Genomic DNA, 15,000 nt, shown 5'->3' on the forward strand with positions numbered 1-15,000 from the left:
AGAGGACGTTACACCGCTGAACACTAACGTCCTTATAACGTGTTAATAACAGTCTTTATTACAGCACAGAACAGCGGAACTCAAATCAGGGCATCAGTGTGTTTGTGTTCTAAAGGGAGCCGTTCATAAAGCACTGAACTACACTGAGCAGGAAGTGAAGTGTTTGTTTCTAAAGAAGTGTTCCGAGTGTTTCATTTAGAGCACTCCATTTCAACACACTGTTTAAAACACACTCCATTTAGAACTCAGACTGTTCCTAAAGGTGCGTTCTAAATGGAGTGTTCCTAAAGGTGCGTTCTAAGTGGGACTGTTCCTAAAGGTGCGTTCTAAGTGGAGTGTTCCTAAAGGTGCGTTCTAAATGGACTGTTCCTAAAGGTGCGTTCTAAGTGGAGTGTTCCTAAAGGTGCGTTCTAAATGGACTGTTCCTAAAGGTGCGTTCTAAATGGACTGTTCCTAAAGGGTGCGTTCTAAGTGGACTGTTCCTAAAGGTGCGTTCTAAGTGGAGTGTTCCTAAAGGTGCGTTCTAAGTGGAGTGTTCCTAAAGGTGCGTTCTAAGTGGAGTGTTCCTAAAGGTGCGTTCTAAGTGGAGTGTTCGTAAAGGTGCGTTCTAAGTGGAGTGTTCGTAAAGGTGCGTTCTAAGTGGAGTGTTCCTAAAGGTGCGTTCTAAATGGAGTGTTCCTAAACGCACCTTTAGGAACACTCCATTTAGAACTCGGACTGTTCCTAAAGGTGCGTTCTAAATGGACTGTTCCTAAAGGTGCGTTCTAAGTGGAGTGTTCCTAAAGGTGCGTTCTAAGTGGAGTGTTCCTAAACGCACCTTTAGGAACACTCCATTTAGAACTCGGACTGTTCCTAAAGGTGCGTTCTAAATGGACTGTTCCTAAAGGTGCGTTCTAAGTGGAGTGTTCCTAAAGGTGCGTTCTAAATGGATTGTTCCTAAAGGTGCGTTCTAAATGGACTGTTCCTAAAGGTGCGTTCTAAATGGAGTGTTCCTAAAGGTGCGTTCTAAATGGAGTGTTCCTAAAGGTGCGTTCTAAATGGAGTGTTCCTAAACGCACCTTTAGGAACACTCCATTTAGAACTCGGACTGTTCCTAAAGGTGCGTTCTAAATGGACTGTTCCTAAAGGTGCGTTCTAAATGGACTGTTCCTAAAGGTGCGTTCTAAGTGGAGTGTTCCTAAACGCACCTTTAGGAACACTCCATTTAGAACTCGGACTGTTCCTAAAGGTGCGTTCTAAATGGACTGTTCCTAAAGGTGCGTTCTAAGTGGAGTGTTCCTAAAGGTGCGTTCTAAGTGGAGTGTTCCTAAAGGTGCGTTCTAAATGGACTGTTCCTAAAGGTGCGTTCTAAATGGAGTGTTCCTAAAGGGTGCGTTCTAATGGAGTGTTCCTAAAGGTGCGTTCTAAATGGAGTGTTCCTAAAGGTGCGTTCTAAATGGACTGTTCCTAAAGGTGCGTTCTAAGTGGAGTGTTCCTAAAGGTGCGTTCTAAGTGGAGTGTTCCTAAAGGTGCGTTCTAAGTGGAGTGTTCCTAAAGGTGCGTTCTAAGTGGAGTGTTCCTAAAGGTGCGTTCTAAATGGACTGTTCCTAAAGGTGCGTTCTAAATGGACTGTTCCTAAACGCACCTTTAGGAACACTCCATTTAGAACTCTGACTGTTCCTAAAGGTGCGTTCTAAATGGAGTGTTCGTAAAGGTGCGTTCTAAGTGGAGTGTTCCTAAAGGTGCGTTCTAAATGGAGTGTTCCTAAAGGTGCGTTCTAAGTGGAGTGTTCCTAAAGGTGCGTTCTAAATGGAGTGTTCCTAAACGCACCTTTAGGAACACTCCATTTAGAACTCTGACTGTTCCTAAAGGTGCGTTCTAAATGGACTGTTCCTAAACGCACCTTTAGGAACACTCCATTTAGAACTCGGACTGTTCCTAAAGGTGCGTTCTAAATGGAGTGTTCCTAAACGCACCTTTAGGAACACTCCATTTAGAACTCGGACTGTTCCTAAAGGTGCGTTCTAAATGGAGTGTTCCTAAACGCACCTTTAGGAACACTCCATTTAGAACTCGGACTGTTCCTAAAGGTGCGTTCTAAATGGACTGTTCCTAAAGGTGCGTTCTAAATGGACTGTTCCTAAACGCACCTTTAGGAACACTCCATTTAGAACTCGGACTGTTCCTAAAGGTGCGTTCTAAATGGACTGTTCCTAAAGGTGCGTTCTAAGTGGATTGTTCCTAAAGGTGCGTTCTAAATGGACTGTTCCTAAACGCACCTTTAGGAAAACTCCATTTAGAACTCTGACTGTGCCTAAAGGTGCGTTCTAAATGGAGTGTTCCTAAAGGTGCGTTCTAAATGAACTGTTCCTAAAGGTGCGTTCTAAATGGACTGTTCCTAAAGGTGCGTTCTAAATGGAGTGTTCCTAAATGTGCGTTCTAAATGGAGTGTTCCTAAAGGTGCGTTCTAAGTGGACTGTTCCTAAAGGTGCGTACTAAATGGAGTGTTCCTAAAGGTGCGTTCTAAATGGAGTGTTCCTAAACGCACCTTTAGGAACACTCCACTTAGAACTCGGACTGTTCCTAAAGGTGCGTCCTAAATGGACTGTTCCTAAAGGTGCGTTCTAAGTGGAGTGTTCCTAAAGGTGCGTTCTAAGTGGAGTGTTCCTAAAGGTGCGTTCTAAATGGACTGTTCCTAAACGCACCTTTAGGAACACTCCATTTAGAACTCGGACTGTTCCTAAAGGTGCGTTCTAAATGGACTGTTCCTAAAGGTGCGTTCTAAGTGGAGTGTTCCTAAAGGTGCGTTCTAAATGGACTGTTCCTAAAGGTGCGTTCTAAGTGGAGTGTTCCTAAAGGTGCGTTCTAAGTGGAGTGTTCCTAAAGGTGCGTTCTAAGTGGAGTGTTCGTAAAGGTGCGTTCTAAGTGGAGTGTTCCTAAAGGTGCGTTCTAAATGGAGTGTTCCTAAACGCACCTTTAGGAACACTCCATTTAGAACTCGGACTGTTCCTAAAGGTGCGTTCTAAATGGAGTGTTCCTAAAGGTGCGTTCTAAATGGAGTGTTCCTAAACGCACCTTTAGGAACACTCCATTTAGAACTCGGACTGTTCCTAAAGGTGCGTTCTAAATGGACTGTTCCTAAAGGTGCGTTCTAAATGGACTGTTCCTAAACGCACCTTTAGGAAAACTCCATTTAGAACTCGGACTGTTCCTAAAGGTGCGTTCTAAATGGAGTGTTCCTAAAGGTGCGTTCTAAATGGACTGTTCCTAAACACACCTTTAGGAACACTCCATTTAGAACTCGGACTGTTCCTAAAGGTGCGTTCTAAGTGGACTGTTCCTAAAGGTGCGTTCTAAGTGGAGTGTTCCTAAAGGTGCGTTCTAAGTGGAGTGTTCCTAAAGGTGCGTTCTAAGTGGAGTGTTCCTAAAGGTGCGTTCTAAGTGGAGTGTTCGTAAAGGTGCGTTCTAAGTGGACTGTTCCTAAAGGTGCGTTCTAAGTGGAGTGTTCCTAAAGGTGCGTTCTAAATGGAGTGTTCCTAAACGCACCTTTAGGAACACTCCATTTAGAACTCGGACTGTTCCTAAAGGTGCGTTCTAAATGGAGTGTTCCTAAAGGTGCGTTCTAAATGGAGTGTTCCTAAACGCACCTTTAGGAACACTCCATTTAGAACTCGGACTGTTCCTAAAGGTGCGTTCTAAATGGACTGTTCCTAAAGGTGCGTTCTAAGTGGAGTGTTCCTAAACGCACCTTTAGGAACACTCCATTTAGAACTCGGACTGTTCCTAAAGGTGCGTTCTAAATGGACTGTTCCTAAACGCACCTTTAGGAACACTCCATTTAGAACTCGGACTGTTCCTAAAGGTGCGTTCTAAATGGACTGTTCCTAAAGGTGCGTTCTAAATGGAGTGTTCCTAAAGGTGCGTTCTAAATGGACTGTTCCTAAAGGTGCGTTCTAAATGGACTGTTCCTAAAGGTGCGTTCTAAATGGACTGTTCCTAAACGCACCTTTAGGAACACTCCATTTAGAACTCGGACTGTTCCTAAAGGTGCGTTCTAAATGGACTGTTCCTAAAGGTGCGTTCTAAGTGGATTGTTCCTAAAGGTGCGTTCTAAATGGACTGTTCCTAAACGCACCTTTAGGAAAACTCCATTTAGAACTCTGACTGTGCCTAAAGGTGCGTTCTAAATGGAGTGTTCCTAAAGGTGCGTTCTAAATGAACTGTTCCTAAAGGTGCGTTCTAAATGGACTGTTCCTAAAGGTGCGTTCTAAATGGAGTGTTCCTAAATGTGCGTTCTAAATGGAGTGTTCCTAAAGGTGCGTTCTAAGTGGACTGTTCCTAAAGGTGCGTACTAAATGGAGTGTTCCTAAAGGTGCGTTCTAAATGGAGTGTTCCTAAACGCACCTTTAGGAACACTCCACTTAGAACTCGGACTGTTCCTAAAGGTGCGTCCTAAATGGACTGTTCCTAAAGGTGCGTTCTAAGTGGAGTGTTCCTAAAGGTGCGTTCTAAGTGGAGTGTTCCTAAAGGTGCGTTCTAAATGGACTGTTCCTAAACGCACCTTTAGGAACACTCCATTTAGAACTCGGACTGTTCCTAAAGGTGCGTTCTAAATGGACTGTTCCTAAAGGTGCGTTCTAAATGGACTGTTCCTAAAGGTGCGTTCTAAGTGGAGTGTTCCTAAAGGTGCGTTCTAAATGGACTGTTCCTAAAGGTGCGTTCTAAGTGGAGTGTTCCTAAAGGTGCGTTCTAAGTGGAGTGTTCCTAAAGGTGCGTTCTAAGTGGAGTGTTCGTAAAGGTGCGTTCTAAGTGGAGTGTTCCTAAAGGTGCGTTCTAAATGGAGTGTTCCTAAACGCACCTTTAGGAACACTCCATTTAGAACTCGGACTGTTCCTAAAGGTGCGTTCTAAATGGAGTGTTCCTAAAGGTGCGTTCTAAATGGAGTGTTCCTAAACGCACCTTTAGGAACACTCCATTTAGAACTCGGACTGTTCCTAAAGGTGCGTTCTAAATGGACTGTTCCTAAAGGTGCGTTCTAAATGGACTGTTCCTAAACGCACCTTTAGGAAAACTCCATTTAGAACTCGGACTGTTCCTAAAGGTGCGTTCTAAATGGAGTGTTCCTAAAGGTGCGTTCTAAATGGACTGTTCCTAAACACACCTTTAGGAACACTCCATTTAGAACTCGGACTGTTCCTAAAGGTGCGTTCTAAGTGGACTGTTCCTAAAGGTGCGTTCTAAGTGGAGTGTTCCTAAAGGTGCGTTCTAAGTGGAGTGTTCCTAAAGGTGCGTTCTAAGTGGAGTGTTCCTAAAGGTGCGTTCTAAGTGGAGTGTTCCTAAAGGTGCGTTCTAAGTGGAGTGTTCCTAAAGGTGCGTTCTAAGTGGAGTGTTCGTAAAGGTGCGTTCTAAGTGGAGTGTTCCTAAAGGTGCGTTCTAAATGGAGTGTTCCTAAACGCACCTTTAGGAACACTCCATTTAGAACTCGGACTGTTCCTAAAGGTGCGTTCTAAATGGAGTGTTCCTAAAGGTGCGTTCTAAATGGAGTGTTCCTAAACGCACCTTTAGGAACACTCCATTTAGAACTCGGACTGTTCCTAAAGGTGCGTTCTAAATGGACTGTTCCTAAAGGTGCGTTCTAAGTGGAGTGTTCCTAAACGCACCTTTAGGAACACTCCATTTAGAACTCGGACTGTTCCTAAAGGTGCGTTCTAAATGGACTGTTCCTAAACGCACCTTTAGGAACACTCCATTTAGAACTCGGACTGTTCCTAAAGGTGCGTTCTAAATGGACTGTTCCTAAAGGTGCGTTCTAAATGGAGTGTTCCTAAAGGTGCGTTCTAAATGGACTGTTCCTAAAGGTGCGTTCTAAATGGACTGTTCCTAAAGGTGCGTTCTAAATGGACTGTTCCTAAAGGTGCGTTCTAAATGGACTGTTCCTAAAGGTGCGTTCTAAATGGACTGTTCCTAAAGGTGCGTTCTAAATGGACTGTTCCTAAAGGTGCGTTCTAAATGGACTGTTCCTAAACGCACCTTTAGGAACACTCCATTTAGAACTCGGACTGTTCCTAAAGGTGCGTTCTAAATGGACTGTTCCTAAAGGTGCGTTCTAAGTGGAGTGTTCCTAAACGCACCTTTAGGAACACTCCATTTAGAACTCGGACTGTTCCTAAAGGTGCGTTCTAAATGGACTGTTCCTAAAGGTGCGTTCTAAATGGACTGTTCCTAAACGCACCTTTAGGAACACTCCATTTAGAACTCGGACTGTTCCTAAAGGTGCGTCCTAAATGGACTGTTCCTAAAGGTGCGTTCTAAATGGAGTGTTCCTAAAGGTGCGTTCTAAGTGGAGTGTTCGTAAAGGTGCGTTCTAAGTGGAGTGTTCCTAAAGGTGCGTTCTAAATGGAGTGTTCCTAAACGCACCTTTAGGAACACTCCATTTAGAACTCGGACTGTTCCTAAAGGTGCGTTCTAAATGGAGTGTTCCTAAAGGTGCGTTCTAAATGGAGTGTTCCTAAACGCACCTTTAGGAACACTCCATTTAGAACTCGGACTGTTCCTAAAGGTGCGTTCTAAATGGACTGTTCCTAAAGGTGCGTTCTAAGTGGAGTGTTCCTAAACGCACCTTTAGGAACACTCCATTTAGAACTCGGACTGTTCCTAAAGGTGCGTTCTAAATGGACTGTTCCTAAACGCACCTTTAGGAACACTCCATTTAGAACTCGGACTGTTCCTAAAGGTGCGTTCTAAATGGACTGTTCCTAAAGGTGCGTTCTAAATGGAGTGTTCCTAAAGGTGCGTTCTAAATGGACTGTTCCTAAAGGTGCGTTCTAAATGGACTGTTCCTAAAGGTGCGTTCTAAATGGACTGTTCCTAAACGCACCTTTAGGAACACTCCATTTAGAACTCGGACTGTTCCTAAAGGTGCGTTCTAAATGGACTGTTCCTAAAGGTGCGTTCTAAGTGGATTGTTCCTAAAGGTGCGTTCTAAATGGACTGTTCCTAAACGCACCTTTAGGAAAACTCCATTTAGAACTCTGACTGTGCCTAAAGGTGCGTTCTAAATGGAGTGTTCCTAAAGGTGCGTTCTAAATGAACTGTTCCTAAAGGTGCGTTCTAAATGGACTGTTCCTAAAGGTGCGTTCTAAATGGAGTGTTCCTAAATGTGCGTTCTAAATGGAGTGTTCCTAAAGGTGCGTTCTAAGTGGACTGTTCCTAAAGGTGCGTACTAAATGGAGTGTTCCTAAAGGTGCGTTCTAAATGGAGTGTTCCTAAACGCACCTTTAGGAACACTCCACTTAGAACTCGGACTGTTCCTAAAGGTGCGTCCTAAATGGACTGTTCCTAAAGGTGCGTTCTAAGTGGAGTGTTCCTAAAGGTGCGTTCTAAGTGGAGTGTTCCTAAAGGTGCGTTCTAAATGGACTGTTCCTAAACGCACCTTTAGGAACACTCCATTTAGAACTCGGACTGTTCCTAAAGGTGCGTTCTAAATGGACTGTTCCTAAAGGTGCGTTCTAAATGGACTGTTCCTAAAGGTGCGTTCTAAGTGGAGTGTTCCTAAAGGTGCGTTCTAAATGGACTGTTCCTAAAGGTGCGTTCTAAGTGGAGTGTTCCTAAAGGTGCGTTCTAAGTGGAGTGTTCCTAAAGGTGCGTTCTAAGTGGAGTGTTCGTAAAGGTGCGTTCTAAGTGGAGTGTTCCTAAAGGTGCGTTCTAAATGGAGTGTTCCTAAACGCACCTTTAGGAACACTCCATTTAGAACTCGGACTGTTCCTAAAGGTGCGTTCTAAATGGAGTGTTCCTAAAGGTGCGTTCTAAATGGAGTGTTCCTAAACGCACCTTTAGGAACACTCCATTTAGAACTCGGACTGTTCCTAAAGGTGCGTTCTAAATGGACTGTTCCTAAAGGTGCGTTCTAAATGGACTGTTCCTAAACGCACCTTTAGGAAAACTCCATTTAGAACTCGGACTGTTCCTAAAGGTGCGTTCTAAATGGAGTGTTCCTAAAGGTGCGTTCTAAATGGACTGTTCCTAAACACACCTTTAGGAACACTCCATTTAGAACTCGGACTGTTCCTAAAGGTGCGTTCTAAGTGGACTGTTCCTAAAGGTGCGTTCTAAGTGGAGTGTTCCTAAAGGTGCGTTCTAAGTGGAGTGTTCCTAAAGGTGCGTTCTAAGTGGAGTGTTCCTAAAGGTGCGTTCTAAGTGGAGTGTTCCTAAAGGTGCGTTCTAAGTGGAGTGTTCCTAAAGGTGCGTTCTAAGTGGAGTGTTCGTAAAGGTGCGTTCTAAGTGGAGTGTTCCTAAAGGTGCGTTCTAAATGGAGTGTTCCTAAACGCACCTTTAGGAACACTCCATTTAGAACTCGGACTGTTCCTAAAGGTGCGTTCTAAATGGAGTGTTCCTAAAGGTGCGTTCTAAATGGAGTGTTCCTAAACGCACCTTTAGGAACACTCCATTTAGAACTCGGACTGTTCCTAAAGGTGCGTTCTAAATGGACTGTTCCTAAAGGTGCGTTCTAAGTGGAGTGTTCCTAAACGCACCTTTAGGAACACTCCATTTAGAACTCGGACTGTTCCTAAAGGTGCGTTCTAAATGGACTGTTCCTAAACGCACCTTTAGGAACACTCCATTTAGAACTCGGACTGTTCCTAAAGGTGCGTTCTAAATGGACTGTTCCTAAAGGTGCGTTCTAAATGGAGTGTTCCTAAAGGTGCGTTCTAAATGGACTGTTCCTAAAGGTGCGTTCTAAATGGACTGTTCCTAAAGGTGCGTTCTAAATGGACTGTTCCTAAAGGTGCGTTCTAAATGGACTGTTCCTAAAGGTGCGTTCTAAATGGACTGTTCCTAAAGGTGCGTTCTAAATGGACTGTTCCTAAACGCACCTTTAGGAACACTCCATTTAGAACTCGGACTGTTCCTAAAGGTGCGTTCTAAATGGACTGTTCCTAAAGGTGCGTTCTAAGTGGAGTGTTCCTAAACGCACCTTTAGGAACACTCCATTTAGAACTCGGACTGTTCCTAAAGGTGCGTTCTAAATGGACTGTTCCTAAAGGTGCGTTCTAAATGGACTGTTCCTAAACGCACCTTTAGGAACACTCCATTTAGAACTCGGACTGTTCCTAAAGGTGCGTCCTAAATGGACTGTTCCTAAAGGTGCGTTCTAAATGGAGTGTTCCTAAAGGTGCGTTCTAAGTGGAGTGTTCCTAAAGGTGCGTTCTAAGTGGAGTGTTCCTAAAGGTGCGTTCTAAATGGACTGTTCCTAAAGGTGCGTTCTAAGTGGAGTGTTCCTAAAGGTGCGTTCTAAATGGACTGTTCCTAAAGGTGCGTTCTAAGTGGAGTGTTCCTAAAGGTGCGTTCTAAATGGACTGTTCCTAAACGCACCTTTAGGAACACTCCATTTAGAACTCGGACTGTTCCTAAAGGTGCGTCCTAAATGGACTGTTCCTAAAGGTGCGTTCTAAATGGACTGTTCCTAAACGCACCTTTAGGAACACTCCATTTAGAACTCGGACTGTTCCTAAAGGTGCGTTCTAAGTGGAGTGTTCCTAAAGGTGCGTTCTAAATGGAGTGTTCCTAAACGCACCTTTAGGAACACTCCATTTAGAACTCGGACTGTTCCTAAAGGTGCGTTCTAAATGGACTGTTCCTAAAGGTGCGTTCTAAATGGACTGTTCCTAAACGCACCTTTAGGAAAACTCCATTTAGAACTCGGACTGTTCCTAAAGGTGCGTTCTAAATGGAGTGTTCCTAAAGGTGCGTTCTAAATGGACTGTTCCTAAACACACCTTTAGGAACACTCCATTTAGAACTCGGACTGTTCCGAAAGGTGCGTTCTAAGTGGACTGTTCCTAAAGGTGCGTTCTAAGTGGACTGTTCCTAAAGGTGCGTTCTAAGTGGACTGTTCCTAAAGGTGCGTTCTAAGTGGAGTGTTCCTAAAGGTGCGTTCTAAGTGGAGTGTTCGTAAAGGTGCGTTCTAAGTGGAGTGTTCCTAAAGGTGCGTTCTAAGTGGAGTGTTCCTAAACGCACCTTTAGGAACACTCCATTTAGAACTCGGACTGTTCCTAAAGGTGCGTTCTACATGGACTGTTCCTAAACGCACCTTTAGGAACACTCCATTTAGAACTCGGACTGTTCCTAAAGGTGCGTTCTAAATGGACTGTTCCTAAAGGTGCGTTCTAAGTGGAGTGTTCCTAAACGCACCTTTAGGAACACTCCATTTAGAACTCGGACTGTTCCTAAAGGTGCGTTCTAAATGGACTGTTCCTAAAGGTGCGTTCTAAATGGACTGTTCCTAAAGGTGCGTTCTAAATGGACTGTTCCTAAAGGTGCGTTCTAAATGGACTGTTCCTAAACGCACCTTTAGGAACACTCCATTTAGAACTCGGACTGTTCCTAAAGGTGCGTTCTAAATGGACTGTTCCTAAAGGTGCGTTCTAAGTGGAGTGTTCCTAAAGGTGCGTTCTAAGTGGAGTGTTCCTAAACGCACCTTTAGGAACACTCCATTTAGAACTCGGACTGTTCCTAAAGGTGCGTTCTAAATGGAGTGTTCCTAAAGGTGCGTTCTAAATGGAGTGTTCCTAAACGCACCTTTAGGAACACTCCATTTAGAACTCGGACTGTTCCTAAAGGTGCGTTCTAAATGGACTGTTCCTAAAGGTGCGTTCTAAATGGACTGTTCCTAAAGGTGCGTTCTAAATGGACTGTTCCTAAAGGTGCGTTCTAAATGGACTGTTCCTAAACGCACCTTTAGGAACACTCCATTTAGAACTCGGACTGTTCCTAAAGGTGCGTTCTAAACGGAGTGTTCCTAAAGGTGCGTTCTAAACGGAGTGTTCCTAAAGGTGCGTTCTAAATGGACTGTTCCTAAAGGTGCGTTCTAAATGGACTGTTCCTAAAGGTGCTTTCTAAATGGAGTGTTCCTAAAGGTGCGTTCTAAGTGGATTGTTCCTAAAGGTGCGTTCTAAACGGACTGTTCCTAAAGGTGCGTTCTAAACGGAGTGTTCCTAAAGGTGCGTTCTAAACGGACTGTTCCTAAAGGTGCGTCCTAAATGGACTGTTCCTAAAGGTGCGTCCTAAGTGGACTGTTCCTAAAGGTGCGTCCTAAATGGACTGTTCCTAAAGGTGCGTTCTAAATGGAGTGTTCCTAAAGGTGCGTTCTAAGTGGAGTGTTCCTAAAGGTGCGTTCTAAGTGGAGTGTTCCTAAAGGTGCGTTCTAAGTGGACTGTTCCTAAAGGTGCGTTCTAAATGGACTGTTCCTAAAGGTGCGTTCTAAATGGACTGTTCCTAAAGGTGCGTTCTAAATGGAGTGTTCCTAAAGGTGCGTTCTAAATGGACTGTTCCTAATGGAGTGTTCCTAATGGAGTGTTCCTAAAGGTGCGGTAAGATGGAGGTGTTAACTGTGTGTGTGTGTGTAATGTATATGTGTGTAGTGTGTGTGTATGTAGTGTGTGTGTGTGTGTGTGTGTAATGTATATGTGTGTAGTGTGTGTGTGTGTAATGTATATGTGTGTAGTGTGTGTGTGTGTATAAAGCAGTGTGAACTCTACCTGGTGTCTGTGAGGATGAGGTATGAATGTCCCAGGCTTCTGGCACAGACCGGTTCATAGCAGGCATCATTCCTGTCTCACCACACCTGAAACACACACACACACACACGCAGTAAAGCAGCTGGTCTGGAGTGTTTAACATGGTGTGTGTGTGTGTGTGTGTGTGTGTGTGTGTGAGAGAGAGAGAGAGAGAGAGAGAGATCAGGTACCTGTTGATGTGTTGGAATCTCATTTGGAGCTGCTGGTAGAGAGCTGCGGTGGCTGCCTGCTCCAACTGCTTCTTCAACATCTCCTGGTCCATGTTACCCTACACACACACACACACACACACACACACACACAGAGTGAATAATTAACAGAATACTCCACACTCCACGCATGCATATTCATGTGTGTGTATGTGTGTGTGTGTGTGTGTGTGTCTCACCAGTAGAGGAGGAGGTGAGGGTCCGGGAGAGAAAGGCACGCGTCCCCACATCTTTATGACGTCCCCCAGCGGCTGGAAGCCCTCGTCACAGCCTCTCTTCACCAGCAGGGTCATCGTGAAATAACCGGCCTGGAACCACTCGCACATCTCCACTGGGCTGAACGGGCCTGAGGGGGAGAACACACACACACTCTCAATAAAAGTCTTCATTACACAAGCATGGAGGAGTTAGTGTTGTTTTTTTCTGCCAGAAAAAAAAAAGAGTTTGTATGGGAAATCAGTGTTCCATAAGAAACAAACAAATTCATATTTTTAAAATAATATATATACACAAGTATGGGGTCACTAACACATCCAGCAAAAAGATTTAATTATTATTATTATTATTAACATAACTTTAAAATAAAAAAAAAGAAAATATATAACAGAAAAAAAAACAAGAAATAAGACAAAAACAAAAAAAAAAAAACAAGACAAATATAAACACACAAGACAGAAACATAACAAAAAAAAGAGAGTAATAAACAATAAAGACATTAAGACAGAAATAAAAATTAAGACAGATATAAAACTTAAAATAAAAATAAAACATAGACAAACAGAAAATGAAAGCTCCTTACCTTGGATCTCTCCTTGAGGGTCTTTGTAGAACCACTTCATGGCCGACTCGTGAGTGAGCGGCAGCGCGCCGGCGGAGTGAGGCAGGGTGTGTGTGTTGGGGTGGGAGTGTGTGTGTGCGGTGGGGTGAGTGTGTGTGCGAGTAACAGCAGCTCCGTGGCTCTCCTGCAGCGCCTGTGTGAAACGTTCCTCCTCCAGAGACGTGTCCTGAAGAGACGCCACCATCTTCTCCGCCTCCTGCACATGACATCACCACCAATGACCTTTAACCCCTTCTTAAACCATTCTGACGTTTTAACAAAAGGAAAAGAAATGCTACAAATATTTTTTTTGAACACCAATCTGACTCTAAAGGGCATCAGAACATTATTTTAAAACATACATATTGCAGAAACGATTACAATTTTTATGATGTCATGAGCCTCAGGACAAAGTGAGATATAAAAATGTGTGTGATTTCTATCAGAAAATAACAAATAAATATTGATATTTTAATATATAAAATAGGGAAATAATATCAGCAGAATGTGAGGCATTGCAAATAATAATAATGCTTACTTACAGCACATAAAAAAAAACAAAGCAACAAAGTTAGTAAAAAGAAAATGAAGTAAAGAAGAGGCAAATAATTTTTTTAGAAAATGTAATAAATAATAGCAGTGATGAAAAGTATAATTACACAATAAAATAATAGAATAAAAATAAAAGAAAATAAAAGAAAGATACAATTATTAAAATATAAAAGTAAAGCCAGAGTAATGTGCCTGTAAAAGGCAAAGAAGAAGAATAAAAGCAAATGAAAGGTTTAGCTGATTTTGTTAAGCCTACAGCACACTGAACCGTCAGGGGGAAAAAAAAACAGGGGTGCAAATACTTTTTCTCCGGCGTGGGCGGCACTGACCTGCTGCATGTGCGTCATGCCGTCCTCCTCCTCGGCGTCGCCTGCGGGTGGCAGGACGTCAGCGGCGGTGACGGGAGGAGACGAAGTCCCAGCGGGAGGAGAGCTCTGAGGCGGCTGAGTGCTGCCCCCTACTGGAGCTGCGTCTGAAACACACATCACTCATGTTTCAGGGCAACATTTCTATCACTATTTATATTTCTATTTAATAATCTATACTGACTGATATATCAAGGATTTTAAAAAATAATAAATAAATAAATAACAGACGACACAGTAATACGACAACACGAATAAAATCAGGGTTTGGATTTTAGAGGCGATTCAGAAGTCACAAAAAAATAATGTGAAAACAAACAAACTAAATAAATAATTACACACACACACACACACACACACACACGTGTATATACATATATATATATATATATATTTTTTTTTCCCTTTTGATTAAACACAATTTCACACTTTCGCTGCATGGAGGTAAAGTGCAGTAATTCATTCTTCAGGTTTCAAATTAAATTATGAATAACTTCAGCTACTTTTGGACTCTTGTCTTGTCTTGTGACAAAAGTTCAACTTGGTGTTTTAGAGGGGAAAAAAAATAAAGAGATAATTAAAAAAAAGAAGTAAAGATATTTGAATATAAGGACAGAATGAAAAATTAAACCTGCACGTGTTCTAATGTCAAATAATTCTTTGGAAATTTGGAATAAAATAGAAAAGAAAAGCTTATCATCACTGTATGATGAGTTTAATGAAAGTTGGTTTGAAAGTCCCAGTATTAAGAAAATTATAACTTATATAAATATAATGTAATATAACAGACATTTTCAGCATATTTTCAGATATTTAATTTATTCTAAGCCACTTTTAGATTAAAAATTATCTGCTGAATGAATGAATAAAAGAATGAATGAATGTGAAGTGACTAAATACCTTCATTAATCTGGAGGCTGAACTTTGTGGGCGGAGCAACAGAAGGTAGGTGTGTTTCCTGTTCTAAGCCGAGAGCAGAGACAGAAACGGAGGCAGAAGGAGGAGAAGAGGAAGAAGAAGAAGAAGTAGTAGTTTTTATCTCTCCACCATCAGACGCTCCGGACGCTTCGGTGTCCTCCGCTGGAAAAGACAAGAGCGAGGAACGAGTGAGTGAACATTCCACTTTAACATCTCCACACACCACTACATACACCACTACACGTTTTTATCACCTCTCTCAGCAGAGCCGTCCTTCTTCTCCCGCTCGGCCTCGTCTTCCTCCTCCAGAGCCTCGAACTCCAGCTCCTGGTCTTCAGGGATCGCGTCTCTCGACGTCTTCTAAAGATACAATCAAATCGTTCATGAACCTGCTGCATTGTGTGTGTGTAGAGTGGGGTTTTATAACAAATTTTTAATTATCCACGTTCCTAAAGGAAGACCTGTCAATCAGAGACATCGCTGTAACCATGGAAACAGACCTGAACAGTAACCGCACAGCTATTTCGGAGATTTTCAGGAGAAAACACGACAAATTCGCAAATTCACCAAGCTAACAACAAACC

General features: G+C 42.9%; 1 protein-coding gene across 1 annotated transcript in view; it reads right to left on the reverse strand.

Annotated features, from left to right (window-relative positions):
• Window positions 1–15,000, reverse strand: part of gigyf1b (GRB10 interacting GYF protein 1b) — a 32,660-nt gene that overhangs the window by 8,996 nt on the left and 8,664 nt on the right. Inside the window, exons 10-16 of the mRNA XM_053241465.1 lie at window positions 14,671–14,776; window positions 14,399–14,578; window positions 13,463–13,605; window positions 12,564–12,798; window positions 11,944–12,110; window positions 11,726–11,823; window positions 11,407–11,602 (exon numbers count right to left, since the gene is read on the reverse strand). Of these exons, the coding sequence (XP_053097440.1) occupies window positions 11,407–11,602; window positions 11,726–11,823; window positions 11,944–12,110; window positions 12,564–12,798; window positions 13,463–13,605; window positions 14,399–14,578; window positions 14,671–14,776 (1,125 nt within the window). The remainder of the gene's footprint in view (window positions 1–11,406; window positions 11,603–11,725; window positions 11,824–11,943; window positions 12,111–12,563; window positions 12,799–13,462; window positions 13,606–14,398; window positions 14,579–14,670; window positions 14,777–15,000) is intronic.

This window comes from Pangasianodon hypophthalmus, chromosome 17 (genome assembly GCF_027358585.1).
Source record: "Pangasianodon hypophthalmus isolate fPanHyp1 chromosome 17, fPanHyp1.pri, whole genome shotgun sequence".
Lineage (NCBI taxonomy): Eukaryota > Metazoa > Chordata > Actinopteri > Siluriformes > Pangasiidae > Pangasianodon > Pangasianodon hypophthalmus.